General features: G+C 41.7%; 1 protein-coding gene across 6 annotated transcripts in view; it reads right to left on the reverse strand.

The window, feature by feature from the left end:
- The window catches only part of MACROD2 (mono-ADP ribosylhydrolase 2), a 1,386,515-nt gene that overhangs the window by 564,962 nt on the left and 800,111 nt on the right, over positions 1 to 21,442 (reverse strand). For all 6 annotated transcript variants that reach the window (XM_075925642.2, XM_075925641.2, XM_075925640.2 and 3 more), the window contains one exon: positions 13,163 to 13,284. In XM_075925642.2, coding sequence (XP_075781757.2) covers positions 13,163 to 13,284 — 122 coding nt within the window. The remainder of the gene's footprint in view (positions 1 to 13,162; positions 13,285 to 21,442) is intronic.

Consider the following 21,442-nt stretch of genomic DNA (forward strand, 5'->3'; position numbering starts at 1 on the left):
GAAAATGAAGGAGAGATATATTTCAAAAGATCAGTGGATTTCAAAACAATGTCTTCTAGTTCAGTCAGGAAATTCACACTTCAATATACATTAAATCAATGAGTTTTTACAGGTTGTTTATATCTGATTCTATTGTCTTTGAAGAACAAGACAAAACACAGCCCCGAATATTCTAGCTTGGATAGAATCTGATGTGTGACAAAAATCAGACATTAAAAAAAGCAGTGGAATATGATGCTTATTACGGCTGCAAACTAATAATCACATTTTATTGTGTAAGACATCAGCTTCATGTATTGGTCACGTGGACCAAACAGTTTCAAGAATTCAGAATATTGTGATTGCGTAATATACAGTAGCTGGACTTTTTCCCCCTCAAATAAACAAATAAAAAAGAGTGCTTATTGTTTAAGCTGGTTTATACTGCTGGCTTTCCTAGAAAATGCACGTGGACCGATGAGTCTCATTCCAGAAGGCAGAGGGAGTTCAAAGGATAAAAGGACACCCAGGAGATGCCCCAGAGTTGAGAGTGGGAGAAAGATGTAGTGAAAGTGGTTAAGCAAGTAGAGAAGCAGCATAAACATAGCTTCTTAGGACCGTAAGACTAGGATAATAAGAACATTAAAGATGATAAACATGAAAGGAGTATTGGCTAGGCAGAGATGTGAAATCCAAGAAAAAAAAATCTGTGGTAGAGACTTGGTGTTAGAAAATGTTGTGAGTAGGAAGCACCTTCAACAAATTTGATGTCTCACCCATCCAAGATGTCTCTTTAGAAGAGATTTTCTGTATTACTCGAGTGTGAAATTCAGTACAGCAGTTCCTACGTAGATATGCTGGCCATCTGTGGTCAGTGTGGGGACAGTGAAGCCTCCAATGGAAATTTGATTTTATTTTGTACGTTTCTAAGTTTGGCCTGTCCAGGAGGTCTATATTTGCAAGGAAAGTAGTACTGAATTGGTCTCTGTTTACCAAAACATTTAATGAAAACAAATATGGTCCTGCTTATTTTAATATATTCTGTTATGAACACAGTGAAACCATGTTATGGGCTGAGTTAAAAACTTCAGGGAGGTTGATGGATGTGAAAGCAGTAACTGTCAGGAGAAGTTCCTCACAAACCTTCCCCCCTTCTCCTGTAAAACAAATGGGTACACAAATCCAATCAGGATTTTCGATTTGGTTGACAGAGTAGCTTTTGATGAGTATTATTTTGGGCAAAGTGTGTGTAAAGGAAAGCCAGAGAAGAGAAAGAGACACAGAGGGGGAAAAAAGGAACAAAGCCAAGCAGCAGCCTGAAAACACAATGTGTGACTCCGGCAAAAGCTAGGAAGAGAATTTCCTGGGGCTGGTGTTGGCTAAAGATGCTTGGAGCTGTAAGTTCAAGAAACTATTCATATTCAGAGAAGCAGGATCCTGTACATTCTTTGTAGACAACAGCATTATATCAGAAAAAATAGGACTCTCCCATCAATTTCTATTCCAAACTGGAACATCCCAGTGTCTCAAATTTTGTGTAGCCACTCAGACAAAAATGGGGTAACATTGCCCAAATATAATCATACCTTACCCCTTACTCTTTCTACTCTTTCCACTTCCTTATGAGCTGTTGTGTATAAATAAATGCTTGGTTCACTAACTGAGAGTGTATTGCTTTGTCTTTTTTAACAAGACAGTTCCCCTGTTATCAAGCTGGTAGAATCAGTGTTCCTAGGAAACGCCAACCTTTTAAGCAGAGGATTCCCACAGTGGGATTATCACAGTTTGAACCTATCACACACACATAATGACAGATTTTTTTTCCTGAACAAGTCTTCCCAGCAATGCGCCTTTCCACTCCTTTGTTGTGGCAAGTGTAAGCTTTAGCACAGGGGGAGTGCTAGGTGGCTGAGCCACCAACAAAGGTTCACGAGTTTGCTACATCACAGCTGTCTTCAGCTCAAGCTCACATTTTACGATCCCAAGGCCCCAGACTCAGGCCCTGCTACTGATGCCCCAGGCATGGGTGGCAGTTACAGAAACATACCCTTAGCCTCATCAAACAGACGACCTTGAAGTTTGTCTGGACAGTTACCGATTTGGGGCTATTTCGGAACAAGTGCAAGTACAAGTCCCAGAGCCCACACAGAGAATGCCTGGCCAGCTGCCCCCTCTCTTACACAATGAGGGAGATCCAGTCAAAGAGCCCTGCTAACCGTAGCTATGGCAGAGATAAGTGATCTCTCACACATCAGTCCATTTAGGACTTTAGAGGTCATAACCAATACCTTAACTCCAGCTGGAGACCAATGAGTAGCCATCCAGTGCAGAGTCCAGAGTACTGCTTTCATGCACACTCTGTGAGATACTTCACTTAATAAGTGAATCAACTTCAGTCTCCAAGGTAATGTCCACACTGCAGTATAAACCGCGGGTTTGAATTCAGGCTCAAGACTAGCCCCTCCCCGCCATGTGTCACTACACAAATTGTGCTAACTGAAAGCTCATACCTAGTATCCTAGGATCCCATAGAGTGGAAGGTTCAAGTGTCATTCAAGCCGGGAACCAGGAGTCAAGTCCTAGGCTACATCTACACTGGCATGATTTTCCGGAAATGCTTTTAACAGAAAAGTTTTCCGTTAAAAGCATTTTCGGAAAAGCGCGTCTAGATTGGCAGGACGCTTTTCTGCAAAAGCACGTTTTGCGGAAAAGCATCCGTGGCCAATCTAGACGCGCTTTTCCGCAAAAAAGCCACAATCGCCATTTTCGCAATCGTGGCTTTTTTGCGGAAAACAAATCTCTGCTGTCCACACTGGCCTTTTTGCGCAAAAGTTTTTCGGAAAAAGACTTTTGCCCGAACAGGAGCAGCATAGTATTTCCGGAAAAGCACTGACAATCTTACATGAGATCTTCAGTGCTTTTGCGGAAATTCAAGTGGCCAGTGTAGACAGCTGGCAAGTTTTTCCGGAAAAGCACCTGCTTTTCCAGAAAAAGTGGCCAGTCTAGACACAGCCCTAGTGTTCTACAGTGTAGATACAATCTCCCTGGACTCATGCTCTGGGAATTTGCAAAAAATATTTCACAATGCTATAGGCCACTTTGGCCTCAGGACAGTCAAGTTTGTTGGACAATAAAGGGCTAGAGTAGCCACATTTTAGGAGGGTGCTAGGAAGTCTGGGAAGGTAGTTGGGTTTGGATTTGCAGTGTGAATGCTGGACCTCTGTGTTGGGACTAAAGGTTCAAGAGTTTCTAAGAGGGGGTACAAAGGATTATAGATGTTCAAGCCTTAGGTTATCAAAGCCAGGATCTGTTAACTCGAATTTTGCTAACCCTCAGCATACACAATGCAGCATAGACATACTCCAAATGATTTTACGGGGTAGCCCAATGAGGACTATAGAGCAGTTGTCTGACCTTGAGATAACAGAAGCATGAGCAGCTAAGTCTGCATGGAAAATGAAAGATCTTATCCTCTTTACTGGAAGCAATGAAAAGTTATTCTAAGTTGCTAAAGCTCAAACCTGGGTAATATTTGAGAGCAGAATAAAAATGTTATGTTCACGGGGTTATAAAAAACCCTACACATCTGCAGAAGTAAATAGCCTGGCAAATGAAAGATTGGGGAGAATATTTGTCACAGAAAAATTAAGGAGTTGCAGTCTATGCTCCTTAAAAAGTTTTTCTCAAAAAGGAAGATTGTCACAGGTGAGGATCATAATATCTCTCTCTACTCAACCAACAAGCTAAACCTACCTCACTCATTCACACCACGCTATGTGAGGAATAGTAGTTACAGAACCAACCTTCCAAGGTATGCATGTACACATATGGTAAGCACATAAACAAAGGATATTTTTTAACTTTATTTATAAACCCAGGAAACAGATGCCTGAGGCTGGGGCATGCACATTGCTAAGTTATAAGAAATCACAAAGTACTGGATACATTTCTTAAGACTTCTTTTGTGCTACGCATAATCAACAGCAGATTATGTTTCATTACAAATCAGTAATGTTAGATGATCATGAATAGAATATAATCATATTTATCAATTATCAGAATTTACAAAACGGTGTGGGTAGCTAGTTACTTTAGGACAGTCAATTTGGGAATGTAAGGTTAAAGAACATTTTAATGATGAAATATAAAGGAATGTTTTAATTTAAAGAGAAAACAATGTGTATATAACCTAGCAATAGGAACTGTGTTCTTGTTAGTATGTTTGACTAGATGCTATTTTTTTCTTCAGAAATTCTGCTTCAATTTCTCACTAATAGGAAAATTGACTAGGACTAAATACAGCAAAAGAACTCTAAGGCTATGCCTATACTGTGAGTTCTTCTGGCAGAAAATATGCTAATGAGCGACTCCAGGACAGGCATAAAGATCTTGTGCAAAATGGGGGTTTTGCGCAAAAAAAAAGTCCACACTGCTTCTTTTTGCAAAAAAAAAAAAAAACCCATGCGCAAAAAGAAACAGCAGAAAATATGCTAATGAGATTTTAACTTATGCTATTCAGTCCCTCGTTAGCATATATTCTACTGAAAGAACTCACAATGAAGACAAAGCCTAAGGGCACATCTACAGCAGTGTTATTTCGGAATAACCAAAATAACATAGTCTGCATCTACACTACAAGCAGTTATTTCGACAAAATGTCAAAATAATGTCGAGCTGGAGGACTTCTTACTCTGACTCCTGTAACCCTCATTTTATGAGGAGTAGGGGAAGTTGGAGAGAAAGCACTCTTTCTTGGACTTCCTGATGTGTAAACAGGGCCAAAAGCTGAAATAAGCAATTTTGATTTAAGCTATGCAATTGACTTAGTTCTAGTTGCGTAGCATATTTTGGCTTTAGCCCTGCTGGGTAGATGTGCCCTAACAGCCTTTCTTATAATCAAAACAAAAAAGCAATCTAGTCCATTCACATGCAAGAACCTACACGAACACTCCTCAAGCTGCACAAGGATTTAAGATTTAGTTACAAATTTCGTATACATTGCAATTTTAAGCCATATTCTTTGAGTTCTTTTAATTGCAGTTTTTGGTGGCTATAGCGAGAGTGATTTCAAGGTCTCACAAACTCACATTCTTTGTGGATTTCCTTTAGATCCCACACACCAGCTGTAATTCTCCACTGAGTTAGGGAATCAAGAGTGCGTGGTCTAAAGGAATCTTCTTTGCTGTTGCTTTTCAGGTTATCTCTGTCTGTAAGATGACATGCTGAGAATTCCTTTGCTGAATAAAAACCAGAGAAATGGTTGCTTGTTTGAGTTATTTTCCTGCGTAAAAAGTTTTCATTTTCGTAACGGTCACGGCCTCTGTCTTGTGGTTGAAAAATCAATACTAACTTTACTTTCTGTTTTCATTACGAATTTAAGATAATCCTTTTGTTTCGTTTCCAAACCACACTAATTCAGCACCCCCCCCCCCTTTTTATTTTCAGTGAAGTTTTGAAAGCGTCTGTCTAACTACATCCCAGGCCTCAAGTGTCACTTGAGTTTGAGACCATGTCAGTCACAAGTAGGACTGAGTGAAGTATATGGTGAGGAAATGCTTCATGCACTAAAAAGTTTAAGTCTGTCAACATAGCTTCAAAACACCCTCCACCCTGCCTCAATTTAAAACAGAACTCGTGCCCTCTGGCAATGTAAATACTCTTCTACACCAAATTAATCCCTTGAGTAAGCACTAATTTGCCTAATATAATATGCCAGCAATTATGATGGCCTATAATGTCTATTAGAAAAATACAGATATTTGAAATGGAAGACATCTATTAGGATATTTTGTCCATTTACCATTTTAATGCATAATTGTTACATATAGTATATTTTGCAGTGCTTGCTCAAGCTTAGTTTCAAATTGACTCAGTAACTGTGATTTCTACCACAGTACTCAGGAGATTGATTCTATAGTGTAACTTATCATATCACCTTGAATTTGTTCTTTATGTTTACCAAATTGTCCCTGCTCACTTATATATATGTACTCCTAAAAAAAACCCTCCTTGGACCAACCTGGACAACAAATGAAAAATAATGCCTTTGGTAATAACAGAAATTTACAGAGGGGGCAAAGTAAAAAAAAAATGCTGCTCAAAAACTGAAGTATTTACTTTGCATATTTTGACTTGTGATGTTGACAATTTATGTTTTAATAGTTATAGAGCTTTAATTTTTTTTGAATGTCAACATCAGTCATAAAAAACCTGCCTCATTTCCCATAATATCCACAACTCTGATAATCTAAACTGTTAAAAAAATTAAGAGACTTAAAATAAAAATTGATATTTTCCATCCATTTTATTAAAAAAAATCGAATTGTGCCGAGCCTGCTTATACATATAGTCTATTACCACTCTGTTATGTGATGCCTCTATCAACAGCATAACAATGAGTTGTTGTTTTTCCCAGGGAGTGCAAGGAAGGTATTATACGTTATTGAAAGTCCATATTCAATTTGAGAATAATTACCTAAGTCCCTTTTGCTATTACCTCCATGTTTGACTAAGTACCTCTGAACTGGATTATTTTTCTCCAGATTGATAGCTTGGACTCCTTCCATGTTGACTGGCAATTTAGTGCCAGGCTATGGTTCTGACACATCTTCCATTAAAGCCGAGCCAAAAGCAGCCACTGACCACATGGGAGATGGAGCAGGCATTACCTTGCAGCTTCTTTAGATCTATTTGCATTCTATATCTGCACTGCCTAATGTTTGCAACACCTTCTAATTTATCATCTGAAATTGTAATTAAGCTGTTTACCCATTCTTCAAAAATCATTAATAAAGAAGTTAAATTAAATCATGATTACTACAGCACCCTGGATCACCCCTCTGCCTCTCTACCTCCCGCTTCATAGATTGCCACATATTTAACATTGATGGAGCTTTAGCCAGTTTCAAGTCCATAGGACACTGTTCAAAACCAAGTCACCAAGAGCAATATTATGTCAAATTAGATTTTTCTGAGTGAATTTCTAGGATTGCCAATTTTTCTTTTTAAGGCTAAGTAATACATTTATGTTATTTTTCCAGTTTTCTCATGCCTTCCAGCTTCTCTTTGACTTTTCAAAGCTAACTACTAGCGGTTCAATGTATTCATTAGCTAATTTCTTTAATATGCCTGGACTCCCTATTGCTTAGGCTGCTTATTTGTATGTAACCATATTTCCAAGTATTCCTTTATCGGCTTTTAGTCAACAGCTGTGCGAACATTTCTGTCACTTCCTAATTGCCTGTGCTCTTTTATCACTTTTATTAAAGAACAATTTTCAAAAGCAGCTCAGTCATTTCAAAGAATCTGTTTTCCTCTCTTTCCTAATTTGCGAAGGCATCACCTTGTTCTCCAGCATTTCTCTTCTCCCAACTCCAAATATATCTGTGACATTCAAATTCCCCCATGCCTTTAATTTCCATTAGCATTCTGTCCATATTGGGTACTTTTTTGCCCTTATTTTTTTAGCTACAAGCTTTAACACTCTGGAGTTATTTTTGTTTACTTTCCCCACTTCCCTTTCCCCTTCCCTCTACATCTATTTGACTGTTTTTACCTTCAGTTTTCCAAGCTGTGTCTTGTGAGGTCCCTCTGGCTATTTCTTACTCATTTTATTTTTCTCTTCAAAAAGGCTCTGGCTTGCTGCTATTTAATTACTGAATTATATATTTGGTTGCTCCAGACTTCTTCCATTCAGCTGATGTCAACTGTCAGCTTTCTTGAAGTCAATGGACCTGTGATCCTTACATTGACTCAGCATCTTCCCTGTGGATTTTAATACGTCTACTATACTTACTAAGCTTCTTAATGCCTGTGAGCGTGATGAACATCTCAGATATTGCCATGTCCATTTACACTATTGTTTTCTGGGAGCCCACTATTTAGCCTGTTTAACTCAAGTACTTTATGGTGATTAGTAGGTGGGGTGGGGAGGGGGATGACAGGCTTTCCAGGCCCCTGGGCAAGGTAGGGGGCTGGTTCTGCACTCCTGGAAGGGGTAGGGCCTCTGGTGGAAGGGGTGGGACTTGGCAGCTAACCCACAGCGCTGCCCAGAGTGTGCCAGGCCGCAGACCTCCCACCCGCCCTCAGAGCCTTCCAGTGTGCACCATGCTGGGCCTCCCACCCTCCAAGCCAGCCAAGAATTGGCTGGAATGCACAGTGTGGCTCTCTGGAAGCAATTTAAACAGTACTGCAGCTCTTTCCACTGCAGTTCCTTTGGTAGCAATGGCAGCCAGGAGTCCCGGGCCCTTTTAAATTACCAGGCCCTGAGGAAAATGTCCCCTTTGCTCCGCCCCTCCCACCCCCGCTCCTCCATCAGGAAAGGCAAAATAGTCATAGGGGACCTAACTTGAAATTCTTCCAGGTTTTTGATTAGGAGAAAATGGTGAGAAATTTCAGTGTTAGAGTAACTTCAAAAGAATGTTTGGAAATTGCCAGTCAAAAGAATGATCTGCTATTCGTCTAGTGCTAGTTAATAGCACCACACTTCCTTGTGCCCACAGGTACAATCAATTCCTTGTGACTGGGTAAGATGTAAATCCAGGATGATTTCTCCTCCAGTCATATTCTTCACTTTCTGAACACAAGGCTATCCTCAGTGTAAATCATTAGTAGCTTTATTATCCCATTGTGACGGTACGCCCCCGTCCCGCACTAAAGCCCCCAGCAGGCAAGCCCTGTTGGAGGCACAAGGCACGGGGCACCGGTGGTGTGCTGGGTGCTCCCACGCGGCAGCACAGCTAGCGAGCTGGGGGCCTGGAACAAGCGGTGGCACGGACATTGCAGAGGGGGCAGGGCTTCCCCTGCGACGTCAGAACGTCCTCGGCCCTCCCCCAGGGAGCCCCGGAAGCGGCGGGGCATTTAAAAACGCCACCGCCACTGTAGGGGGGAAGGCGAAATTGACACGGCTCCAGGGAGCCAATCTCCCAACCAGCAACCACTCCTCTGGCACCCTGATGACCCAGTGCGAGGTGAGCCTCTGGGTCCTGGTTCGGAGGGAGTGGGGGAGGTGAGGGCGTCCGAGCCCCACCTCTTCTCCTGGACTGGCAGGAGTAGAAGGGGGAGAGGAAGCAGCCCAGGGCACACCCACTGGGGGTTGGCGGGCTGACACGTTTCGGCTGTGTGCCCCATCAGCCAGACCGGATCGCGGAAGATCTGAGTCCTTAGGGCCCTGGGCTGGAGCCTGAGTGAGGGCAGGCCTGGGCCCCCCTCTTCCTCTCTGTCCTGGAGAACGAAGAACTCTTCTTGCTCGCAATAGGAACTCAGCGAGCAGCGTGCACAGACCATGAATTGTACCAGGGTGAGGTGTGGAGAACATTAATGACCGGGGGGGGGGGGGGAGAGGACCCTATTCCCCCCCCTCTCCTGGACTCAGTCACACCCATGTTTACGACCTAATTAACATATAGAGTCAAGAATTTTTCTGCAATTTCCCCAAAAGCTGCTCAAAAATGTCATTCTCACTTTTACCCTGGCTTGGGGACTTGTGGCTGGTGTCCCCTGTAGTTCCTGCTTTACTACTTTCAGTTTGTGCTTTTGTACCCAAAGTATCTTGCTAATTTCATCTGTTTCAAGTTTGTTCGCACTGGTCTGACTGCACTAGAACATGTATACTCTTCAAGGTTCTGAAGCAAGAAAGAATGTTGTTGCTACAGCAAAAACAAAACAAAAAACAATCAATCACACAACAACCAAAAACAACTTCACTGTCACTGACCAGCCTCACAAAGAACTTAAGAATGGCCACACTGGTCAGACCAAAGGTCCAGCTAGTGCTATATTCTGTCTTCTGACAGTGGCCAATGCAAGATGCTTCAGAGGGAGTGAACAGAACAGGTAATCCTCACGTGATTCCTTTCTTGTCATTCATTTCCAGCCCCTGACAAACAGAGTCTAGGGAGATCATTCCTATACATTCTGGCTAATAACCTCCATGAATATATCTAGTTCTTTTTTGAGCCCTGTTAAAGTCCTGGTCTTCATAACGTCCTCTGGCAAGAAGTTCCACAGGTTGACTGTGCATTGCACGAAGAAAAACTTCCTTTTGTTTGTTTTAAACCTGATATATATTAATTTCATTTGGTGACTCCTAGTTCGGATCATACGAGAACAAAGATGATTTTTTGTCATATTTATTATCATGGATTTTTAAAATATTTAAAAAGAGCAAAAATGAATACAGAGTGAATATTTCCATATCTATAGTATATTCATCAAATTTAAATAAAGAAACCCAACTTAACTGCTTATCATTTATCTCTTTAGTGACTGGCTATAAAGTTGGATGTACTTGATTGACAGTAGTAACATATGAAAAAGACTCCATTAAGAATTCAAACAAGCCAACATGCACAGCACCATAGCTCTGTCTCCAGAAAAAAACCAGTGGGTAGGATTTTTTCGACTGTGGCTGTAGAGAACATGATTAACTGTGCCAAAAAAGTACATTTACCAACTGAGTTAAATTGCTTGTAGTAGCTTAAATCAACTACAGGCAGTCCCCGGGTTATGCGGATCTGACTTATGTCGGATCCGTACTTACGAACAGGGTTTTTCTTGCCCCAGAGGATGCGGGTGGCGGGACCACCCAGACGCGCCGTGGTCCCGCTGCCCGCGTCCTCCGGGGCGAGAAAAGCTGCTCCGCGTCTCCCTGGTCTGCTGGCCCCCCCCTCCCCCAGCAGGCCAGGGAGACGTGGAGGAAAGCCGTGGAGGACCCGGGCGGCGGGACTGCGGCGCGTCTGGGCGGTCCCCCCACCCGGGTCCTCCGCGGCTTTCCTCCACGTCTCCCTGGTCTGCGGGCCGCCCCCCCCCCCCCCCCAGCAGACCAGGGAGACGCAGAGGACCCGGGCGACGGGACCACGGCGCGTCTTGGTCCGCCGCCCGCATCTCCCTGGTCTGCTGGGGGGGGGCGCAGCTAGTGCGCCCCCCCTCCCAGCAGACCAGGCTTTTCTCCGGGACGCCTGGGACAGAGCATCTGGGGCACTGCCGGGTAGGTCCCCGCAGCGCCGCACCTCGGCGCTGCAGGGACCAACCCGGCAGCACCCCAGCTGCTCTGCCCCAGGCATCCCCAAATCAGCCGCTGCTGAAACTGACCAGCGGCTGACTACAGGAAGCCTGAGGCAGAGTTGCTCTGCCCGAGACTTCCTGGAATCAGCCGCTGATCAGTTTCAGCAGCAGCTGACTTGGAGACACCTGGGGTAGAGCAGCTGGGATGCTGCCGGGTTGGTCCCCGCAGCGCCAAGGTGCAGCGCTGCGGGGACCTACCCGGCAGCGCCCCAGCTGCTCTGTCCCAGGCATCCAGATTCAGCCGCTGTTGAAACTGATCAGCGGCTGAGTCCAGGAAACCCGGGGCAGAGCAACTCTGCCTCAGGCTTCCTGTAGTCAGCCGCTAGTCATTTTCAGCAGCGGCTGAATCTGGACGCCAGTTCCGACTTACATACAGATTCAACTTAAGAAGAAACCTACAGTCCCTATCTTGTACATAACCCGGGGACTGCCTGTACACCCCTATCTTCTGCATGGAAACCTGTCTAAACACAGATTCACGCATTTGATATTGAGTTGGTGGTATTGTAGCCAAGATGTTGCCTATAATTATTGTAGTTGCCTATAATTATTGTAGTTGCCTGTAATTATTCCATGTCAAATTAAACACTGTGTAATTCCACTATCCTTTTTGGATAAAGTTTGATCATTACAAAAAGAAACTGAATACTACACTTACAATTCAAAAATGAAATATCTACAGTAAATTCAAATTTAGCATGAGAATATTTTAAAATCTTTCTAAAATTCTAACCTATAAGGCACTGTCCTCAAATTTTTTAGAACAAATGATGGTTTTATTTTAAAATCAAAAGACATTAACAGAATTTTGGGAACAGCTGCCATTTATCACCAAGGATATTTTCCAACCAGACTAGATTTCAGGTGCTTACTTGCTACACACAGTGTCACAAAAATCAAGATTCAATATACTGTTTTATGTAAAACAGTTAATGGAACATTTTCTTCCTTCTTTATGTGATTTAAATTAACTTTGATCTGACTTTCTCCAGAATATGTTATTTACCAGTTGTCTCCTCAACTTCTGTTTTAATAATCTTACTTTCTTGTTGTTTATTGAATCAGAAATGTATTTTAGACCTGTTATTAAAGTACTAAATTGTTTAGTTAAGAGGTAAAATGAAGTAGCTACTGGAGCTGGATGAAAATAAAGATAGATAAAGGCCCAATGCACAGCTAATGACTTCAGTAGAATTGTGATTTACATCAACTGAGAATACGTCCCCTATGTGACCAAACGCTTCCACAGTTCATGCATTGGAAATACTGATCTCCATTTAGAGATATTTAATGGACTGGTATAACTGGTGATTATATTTTCCAAGTAAAGCTTGCACAGTTGTATAGATACATTTGCACATCTCATTTATGCATGTAAATACTCAATGTATGCAAATAAATGTTGTCTATGCAAACTTAGCCATTTAAGACAGTAACTGGCACACACAAATGCCTGAATATACTAACTCATCAAATATATGCATATATGGTAGGCACATGCAAATATATACAAGTAAATGCACCCTTCTAACTTTGAAAAACTGGCCTTTGAATATAAAAAGCGTGAGATGTATTTCATAAGTTCAAGGAACCATGATTATGAAATGGAACATAAAAAACAATTATTGTACAGATCATACCTAATAACTTTATGGTGATGGATTTTGATAGGATGATTTTATAAATTATGCTATTTGTCCATCTTTTTCATCTCTATTTTTAAGGTAAGTTTTTTATTTACAGAGTAAGTCACTAGACCACAATCATCTCCCACTCAACAATCAGTGTGATTATTCTGTAGAGTCCACTATTTGATCAACTGCCTCCTGCTAAAATTAACTTTGGGAGCGGTTCTCTTCCTGTCAATTATTAGTAGAACAGCAGTTTGTTAGACAGAATTGCTTTACCATACCAGCTTTTCTGCTCCCTCCTCCCCCCCCCCCCGAAATGTCTTTATTCCTTTTTTCTTCTACTCGTGTCACATTAACAACTCTTAATTTCTTTTTCTTCCAGGCTACATATGACATGCATGCTCTCAAAGATTTTTATTATACCTATATGTTAAAATTACAGGAAATGACACAACGTAATAAATAATACATCTTTGTTAAGTACTTACAATTGATCTGATATTGTTCTCTTTTGCCAGTTTCAGGGATGATTTATAGCAACTTGCCAGGTCTTCTTTATGAGTATCACTGATATGACCTCTTGCTATTGGTCCCACAGTATGAATGACATCTGAAAAAAATTTAAACAAATATTCACTTTACTCCTTAAGTGGGTAATGACTGGGAAAGAGGCTAATTTCACGAGAAGGGTCTTTTTTCAGTTATGATTTCTAAAGATCAAAAAATAACAACAGAAAGCAACAGAGCAGTCTGCAACATATCTTCAATGCCTGTGTACAAATGCAAGGAGTATGGGGCAACAAGCAGGATGAACTAAAAGTCATGGTATGGGAAGAAAATTATGAATCATCACAGAGGCTTACTGGGACAACTGCCATGACTGGGGTACCAGCATTGAGGGGTAAAGCATGTCCCAAAAGGACAGGTCTGGGGGGAAAAGAAGGAGGTGTTGTGCTATACATAAAGAACATATACACTTGCTTCAAGGTCCTTGAGGAAGTGAGCAATAGACCTGCTAAGAATCTGGGGGTGAGGATAAGAAGGGAAAAGAATAGTAGCAATGTTACTTGGAAGGTAATTGTAGACCAGCAGATCAAGAAGAGGAAGTGAGGAAGTCTTTCTGCAAACTGGTAAGAAGATTAGTTAACACACCTGAGCTAGTACTAACTCCCCTGATATCAATTAGAAGGCTACTGCAGCAAAAAGAGTATGACCTGCAAATTCTTAGTATGTGTAGGAGAGAGGTTTCTGATTCAGAAAGCTGAGGACACAACGGGGGAGGGAGGGAGTGTCATCCATTTTGGATCTGGTTTTGACCCACGGGGATGATTAAGTTGTGAATGTGAAGGTGGTCAGGAACTTGGGAGGAAGTGATCATGATTTGACAATTCAAAATTCTATGGAAAGGAGGGCACGAGAATAGCAAAACAAGGACACAGGGCTTCACAAAGGTGGATTTCAACTGATGCAGACAAATAGTAGGCAAGGTCCCATGGAAAGACCAATTAGGAAGAAAAGGAATTGAAGGAGGCTGGCAGTTGTTATAAGATGTAAGACAGGCTCCACATCAAGCTATTCTGACAAAGAAGAAAGAAAAGAAGAGCCACTGGAGGCCAAAGTGGCTATACAAGGAGCTTTTTAGCTATCTAAAACCCAAAAAGGATATATACAGGAAATCAGAGCCAGTCTTAGGGGCAGGCGAGCCAGGCGATTGCCTGGCGCCACCATTTTCAAGGGGCCGCCGACAGAGCCAGTCTCGGGGGTGGGCCATGACCGCATTTCAGCCCGACCTCCCTCCTCCCAGGTTTCCCTGGTTACTTCCCATCCCCTCTGTTTTTTTTTTTTGCTTGACAAATTTTTGTCCAGTATTTTTTTTTTAAATCATCTGGCAACTCCACGGGCGAACTGGGTAGCCGATCAGGGCTGCCAATTGGTTAGGACCAGCTGTGCAGGAAAGGGAAGGAAAGGCAAACCAGCACATGTGGTCATACCACAAACATGTAGGGACAAACTCAAGGAAGCCAAGGCAGAGGATGAGTTACAGCTGGCAAGAAAGGATAGCGACAATAAAAAGGGGTTCTTCACATGTGGCAGACAAAAAAAAAAGTTCAAGGATGGTGTGGGTCTGCTGCTCAATGGAGATGGTGAGCTGGTAACGGAAGATGATAGGAAGGCAGAGCTGCTCAGTCTCTACTTCGCTTCAGTCATCTCACAAAAAAACCATACGACTGGACTAGTAGGAAAGTTACCACCACAGACAATAAAGGGAAAGGGATGCAGATCAGGATAAGTAAAGACTACATCAGAAATCTTCCAATCAATTTGAATGAATTCAGATCAGCAGAGCAGATGCTATTCATTTGAGGGTACTGAAGGAATTAGGTGAAGAAAACTCAGCGCCACTAGCAATAATATTTATAAACCTCTGGGGGTATGTCTACACTGCATGGCTATTTGGGGATACCAGAGGTATCCCCAAATAGCTACCCCATGTCAACACAAGCTGCCTGTTATTTTGAAATATTTTTTGGAATAATGAGTGTGCTATTTCACCATCCTGGTAAACCTTGTTGCACAAGGGATAAGGGATGGCTCAAAATAGCACATTATTTTGCAATTTGGCCCTTTGTAGACATGCCAAAATTCAAAATAAGCTATTTTAAAAATAGATTCAAAATAAGATACACAGTTTGCATAGCACAAATTGCGTATCTTATTTCAAGTTTAGGGTGCTGTGTAGATGCATCCAGGATGACAGTTGAGATCCTGGAAGACTGCAGAAGGAGTAATATAGTGCCCATCTTCAAAAAAGGAGAAAAAATGGGGAGTTGGGAAACTCTAGACTAGTCAGCCTGAGTTTGATATCAGAGAAACTACTAGTGTAAAATATAAAATATTCAATTTCAAGCACCTGGATGAAGAAGGGGTAATCACTATCAATCAGCATAGATTGCCCAAAACCAGCCATGCCAAACCAATTTGGTTTCCTGTTTTTGACATGGTAGCACATTTGGTGGATAGGGGGAATGCAGTGGACATAATATACCTGAACTTCAGCAAGGCTTTTGACATAGTCCCAGATAATAGGTATCCCGGAAAAAACTCTGCCACGTCCAAGGAACGCATTTGTTCTTCCACTTTTTTTTGTGGAAGAGCAAACATGCTCTTTCGGGGAGCCCTGTATAACTCATTCCGTGAGGAATAAGGGGTCCACTGAAAAAGCAGGCTTCCCCACCATTTGGCCCCGTCTAGACTGGGCCAAATGGTGAAAAAACCTCTTCTGGAAAAGCGATCAGAAAAAGGACTGTAGTGTAGACTTAGTCTGAGTTGCAGAAATGTGGGATCAATGCAATTGCCATTAAGTGGATACCTATCTAATTAAACAAGCACAAAGAGTAACTATTAATGTAATGTCATCTGATTGGAAAGAGGTCTCAAATGGATTTCCATAGGGATCTGTTCTGGGTCTGGCATTGTTTAACATCTTTATCAATGAGCTGTTTGTAGGTATAGCAAGCATACTGATCAAGTCTGCAGATGATACAAAGCTGGGCAGAGGATGGAGCTAAAATTCAGTGCGCTCATGAAAGACTGGCACACATGGCAATAGATAAAATGAAATTCAGTGAAGACAAATGTAAATGCTAGACTAGGGGGAAAATGTACAAATATAAAATAGGGGGGGAATGACTTGGCACTGCTGAGAAGGATCTGGGAATTGTGGTGAATCACATCCTCAACATGCGTCAGCAATGAGACGCTGTTGCAAAAAAAGCAAACAATTTTAGGTTGCATTAACAGACACATGTAAGTGACATGTGCTTGTTAGGCGTCAGCTTGAGCGCTGTCTCCAATTTTGCTCAGCAGCGTATAGAAAGGATGCAGAGAACCTGGGAAAGATCTAGAGGTGAGTGAGAAAGATGTTGAAAAGGATGGTAAGCAAGCCATGTGAGGAACAGGGTATGATGAGTTTCAAAAAGATAAAGGGGGGGGCATGGTAGCAGTCTACAGATACTTGAAAGGCTGTCATAAAAAAAAGATGGAGAAACGTTGTTCTCACTTTTCAGAGAGGGGAAGGGTTCAAGGCAAACTACAACACAGCAGATTTAGATTAAATCCCAATACAAAACTTCCTAACTGAAAGACCAGTAGGACAGTACAAAAGATTGCCTCATTCTTTTTCAGCATACATCTGGGATCTTTTCTTATTGAAAAAAAATAAGCACATTCCTCTATACATTGTTGACCTCTGAAAGGGTTAATTACTAAGAGACTAGCAGCCATTTCACATAAGGAAAGATACACTCAAAGCACTAGCCATTTAAAAAAGCAACTACAGGTTGGACCTCCCTGGTCCGGCACCCTTGGGACCTGATCAGTCCTGGACAAAGGAGTTTTCAGGACCATGGCAGGTTTAGGAGGAGGGGCACCAGCCTCCCCACTGGGCTCCCCTTCTCAGCCTCCCAGTCCCGCAAGCTACAGCAGCCCCACCAGAGCTCCCGGCAGCCCCACCACCCCACAAGAGCTCCCAGCAACCTCACTGGCTTTGCGACAGCTCTGCCACCCCACCAGAGCTCCTGGCAGTCCTGCCGACTGTGGGCTCCGCTGCCCCATGAGTTCCTGTCCCACCGCCAGCTTCCCAGCCCCACTAGCTGAGAGCTCTGGTGCCCCATGGGCACTGCTGCACCGCTGGCCCCACCAGCTGTCTCCACTCTGAGCCACCAGCAATCTCTGCTTCTGGGGCTCTCTAGTGCCGCAATGTCCATGATTCTCCTGGACCACGGATGTTGCTGGACCAGAGAATCAAGGACCACAGTGATTTAACCTGTTAGTCTGTCTAAAAAAAAAATCATACATAGAAAGACAGAGTAGAGGCAGGATCTATAGGAGATAAGATGCTTCTGAATTCATTGACATAGAAGCCAGGTTTTACAATATTAGTTATAAGTTCTTAAACCAGGGGACAAGCTGAAAAATGAAGTAAAATTACTTTAAAATCCTTCCACTAAAATGGGTCAGTAAAATATTTTTAAAAATTTTGTTTTAAAGTTACATATAGTCTGCACTTTCACTCTTCAGATCCCATTTCTACAGGCAGTAATAACACTTGGATGAGAAAAGATGACTGGTAGCTACATCCTTTTTGAGTGAGCTGTGGACACTCCCCTACAATCCACCATGGCAATCATGTACACCTGGATCAGGTATAACCTATCTCTTGTACTTTGTCCTGTGCTATCTTGACCTCTCTGTCATATTATGCTGTCTATAGTAATCAGACAGTTCTCATCTCATACTGTAACGGGGCTGGTGACAGGGTCGAGGGACACAGAGGCCAGTTGTCCCGGGACCCAGCAATGTAAAAGAGCCTCGGGCTCCCAGTTGCTGCCACTACTTTGGCAGCTGCAGTGGGTGGACCCTTTACATTGCCACCAGCTAACCCCCAGCCTTCCCCTTCCACCTGAGACTCTGCCCCTTCTGGAGGACCTGAAGCCAGCTCCCCCTCTGGGTTTGGCGAAGTCTCTCAGCAGCCTTGCAGAGCAACTTGTTCCCACCAATCAATTAATTCCTCTGCACCACATGAAATGCTTCTATGTGTAACCCACACACCTGCTGCATAGACCAGAGAGAGAGCAAGAGAGAATTAGTTTGCTCTACAGGCTTAGCGGCGTGCCAGCTGGCTTTTAGCTCAAGCAGTAGAGGCTCATGCACTAAACTCCACAAGTCCCAAGTTCAATTCTGCCCATTGGCATTACACATGCACTTTCTAGTGCTGCCATCCTTTTTGGATTTCTGGATCAAGTTGTGGTGGCTGTGGAACGCGTGCCTTTGTACATTTGCCAATATCACAATTCCCTCTTCTTGCGGCAGTACCTGTACATATTGGGGGACATGTCAAATCAAAGGTATATTGATCTAATATTTATTACTGCAATTGATCTTCTCAAGTTCTAACATCAGTTGCCTTCTACAAAAGGAACATAGGAATAGCACGACCATATCAGACTTGAAATCTGTTTAATCTAGCATCCTGTCTCCAAAACTGGCTAGCAGCAGATGACTCAAAGGAATGTACAACACTATCACCGTAGACATATGTGGGATAATTTACCCCATGGAAGGTCGTTATCCATAATAGAGATTGGCTTAAAATGCTAAAGAATGACAATTTCTTGTCCCTTCCAAAACTTTGTTTGCATTAATTGTTATAACTGTGTATTCTTGCTATACCAATCTCTCTGACTCTTTTCATCTTTCTCTTATTCTGGAGATATCCTCCACCACACTTCTGCATTTGCAGATTTTTTAAGTCTCTCCATATTTCATTGCCTGACGTTATCCTACAAAAGAGAATGTTCTGAGGTGGCCACCATCCCATTCTGCTGTTGGCACGGACATGCAGAATCGCAGGCTCATACACAGGACTTTCCAAAACTTGCCTGGTTTGAACTGAATTTTACTTCCAGCATTTTTTATTTGGTTTAATGAATGCACACATTTAAGAGAGTCCAAATGACTATAAATAGAGCTGAATGAGAGCTGAGAGGGAGCTTCATGAATCCAATATACACCAAACTTGGAAGGTTTTGTACAACTGGCCTTCCTAACTACCATAAATACACAATGAGACACACATAAAAGGGCAACTGTGATACTTCTTCTTTTGATCATAGTAATTTCCTCTAGTTATAGGAACAAGATTGGACAGACTGGATAATTTCTGTTGATTGTCACACAGCTGCTCTATAGTAACTGCAGCAGAGCCCTTTTGAATTGTTTCAAAAAACTGAAACATGAAGCTGGCATTTAGTCTTTGCCAGATGACAAGAAGGATGACAACTGGTGATCCAAAGAGGTAAGATGGTTTTATCCTCGAGTTCACAGAAACACTATTTTTAGTGTGCACTTTAGGCGATATAATAAAGAGAATGGTTACTATCTACCTAAAACAAACAATAGAGCTGGTTCATAATCTGCCTGTGCTGGAAGAAATAAGCTAGTATCAGGATTTTCATTAGGAACCCTTTCACATCAGATGTTTATAAAATATTACTATAATATTGCGTTGAGTCGGAACTTTGAAAATAAAGTTTCTATGGTTTTGTGTTTGATTTTAACAATATTAAAGAGAAAAAAAAGGTACCTCTAGCCATTTTCTCAGTATTTGTTCCTTGAAAAAGGGAAGCCTCAAGAATAGAATGGATGAAGGTTATAGACCAGTAAAACTGCTCTCCTCGAAGGCCATTACAAATGTACAGATACTAGTATACGAGGGTATCATCATACATATGAAACAAACCAAGGAAAATAAAAAGCTTGTGTAAGAGAAGAGGACTGATCATAAAATTATTCCCTCCAAGTCTTTTTAATACTGATCCAGTATGTATTTGAAGGTACAACTATCCAAAAGCTGAAAGTCAAAATGGAAAATGAATTACAATTATAATTTACTGATAAACTGCAGATTGGGGTTTTGGATTAAAGCCCAAACCTTGAATTAGTTACTGTGTTCTTTCTTTCCAATTTTTATTTTTGCTTTTCTGGCTAAATATATACTTTATCCTTTAAATTTCTATGTTGTAAAATGTAAATTCTAAAAACATCCAAAACATGGAGCTAAACCAAGTAAATGTTTTTCTTGGAACCTTTGTATTTGCACTTCTTGACTTTTTGTGATTTTCACTGTGCATCGTTAACATCACATTAACATATCCCGAGGCACTTAATGTAAATAGGTTCCCTTAAATGTGATTAAACAGTTCTTGTATGTTAATTTATAGAAACCAGGAACAGGTGGTCCTATTGACTAATGTGATGACCTGTCATGTCTGTCAACGCAGTTCTAAATTTGTGTTAAGCTGTAAGAAAATGACTTTTGTTGTTTAATTGCTTATCATCCTGGTGAATTGCTATTCCAAGCACATTATTATCACAAACACATGATACAGCAGGACTTTATTAGCAGTATAATAATAATGTCACAATATGTTGTATGGTCAGCAGATGTACAGGGAGTTGAAGACTTTATTGCTACACTTTGCCAGTAAAATTAATACATAGATGCATATATTATCTATGTACACACTACATCATTATATATTAGGCTCTGGTACAAAGGCTAAATTCTCCAGGAACATGCTGATACAGGCAAACAGAAAAAGAATACATGAGGATAAGGCCCAGAATTAATTATTTTATTTATATGCATCCAGGAAGAGTTTCTTGCTTCAACCATCAAGTAATGCCTAGGGTCAGGATGTTTCACTCTGTTTTCATACTCCTCTGGTTGCCTAGTGAGAACTGAATTCCTGACCCCTCACAAAAATAAATCTGCAGCGGGCATCTTGACCACAGCCTCATTAGTTTGGTAAATCACCTTTCCATCCCTGACAAAATATAGAAATCCATGTAAGGAAAAAATCATTAAAGTTCTGCAAAATAATAGTATAGGGGGAGCAAAAAGCAGCTACGGTTACACAGAACAGGTCTTGCCAGAACATGACTATTTTTGTTTTGAAAGTGTTTCAGCATTAGTGGGTAAAGATAAAATAGAAGATATACTCGGATTTTTAAAAAAGTATTCAGTGCAGCATTTGTTACATCAGATTTTGCTTTCTAGATTAATTAAAGTTAGCATGGACAAGAACACAGCCAAAGGGACTGAATATTGGCTGCAGGAACATAAACAAGGGGTAATGATAAATGGCAAAGTATTGAGTTGAGAGGCGTCTAGAACAGTTCTTCAGGGATCTGCACTAGGTCTTTTC

Source organism: Pelodiscus sinensis, chromosome 3 (assembly GCF_052426305.1).
Source record: "Pelodiscus sinensis isolate ZL-2025 chromosome 3, ASM5242630v1, whole genome shotgun sequence".
Lineage (NCBI taxonomy): Eukaryota > Metazoa > Chordata > Testudines > Trionychidae > Pelodiscus > Pelodiscus sinensis.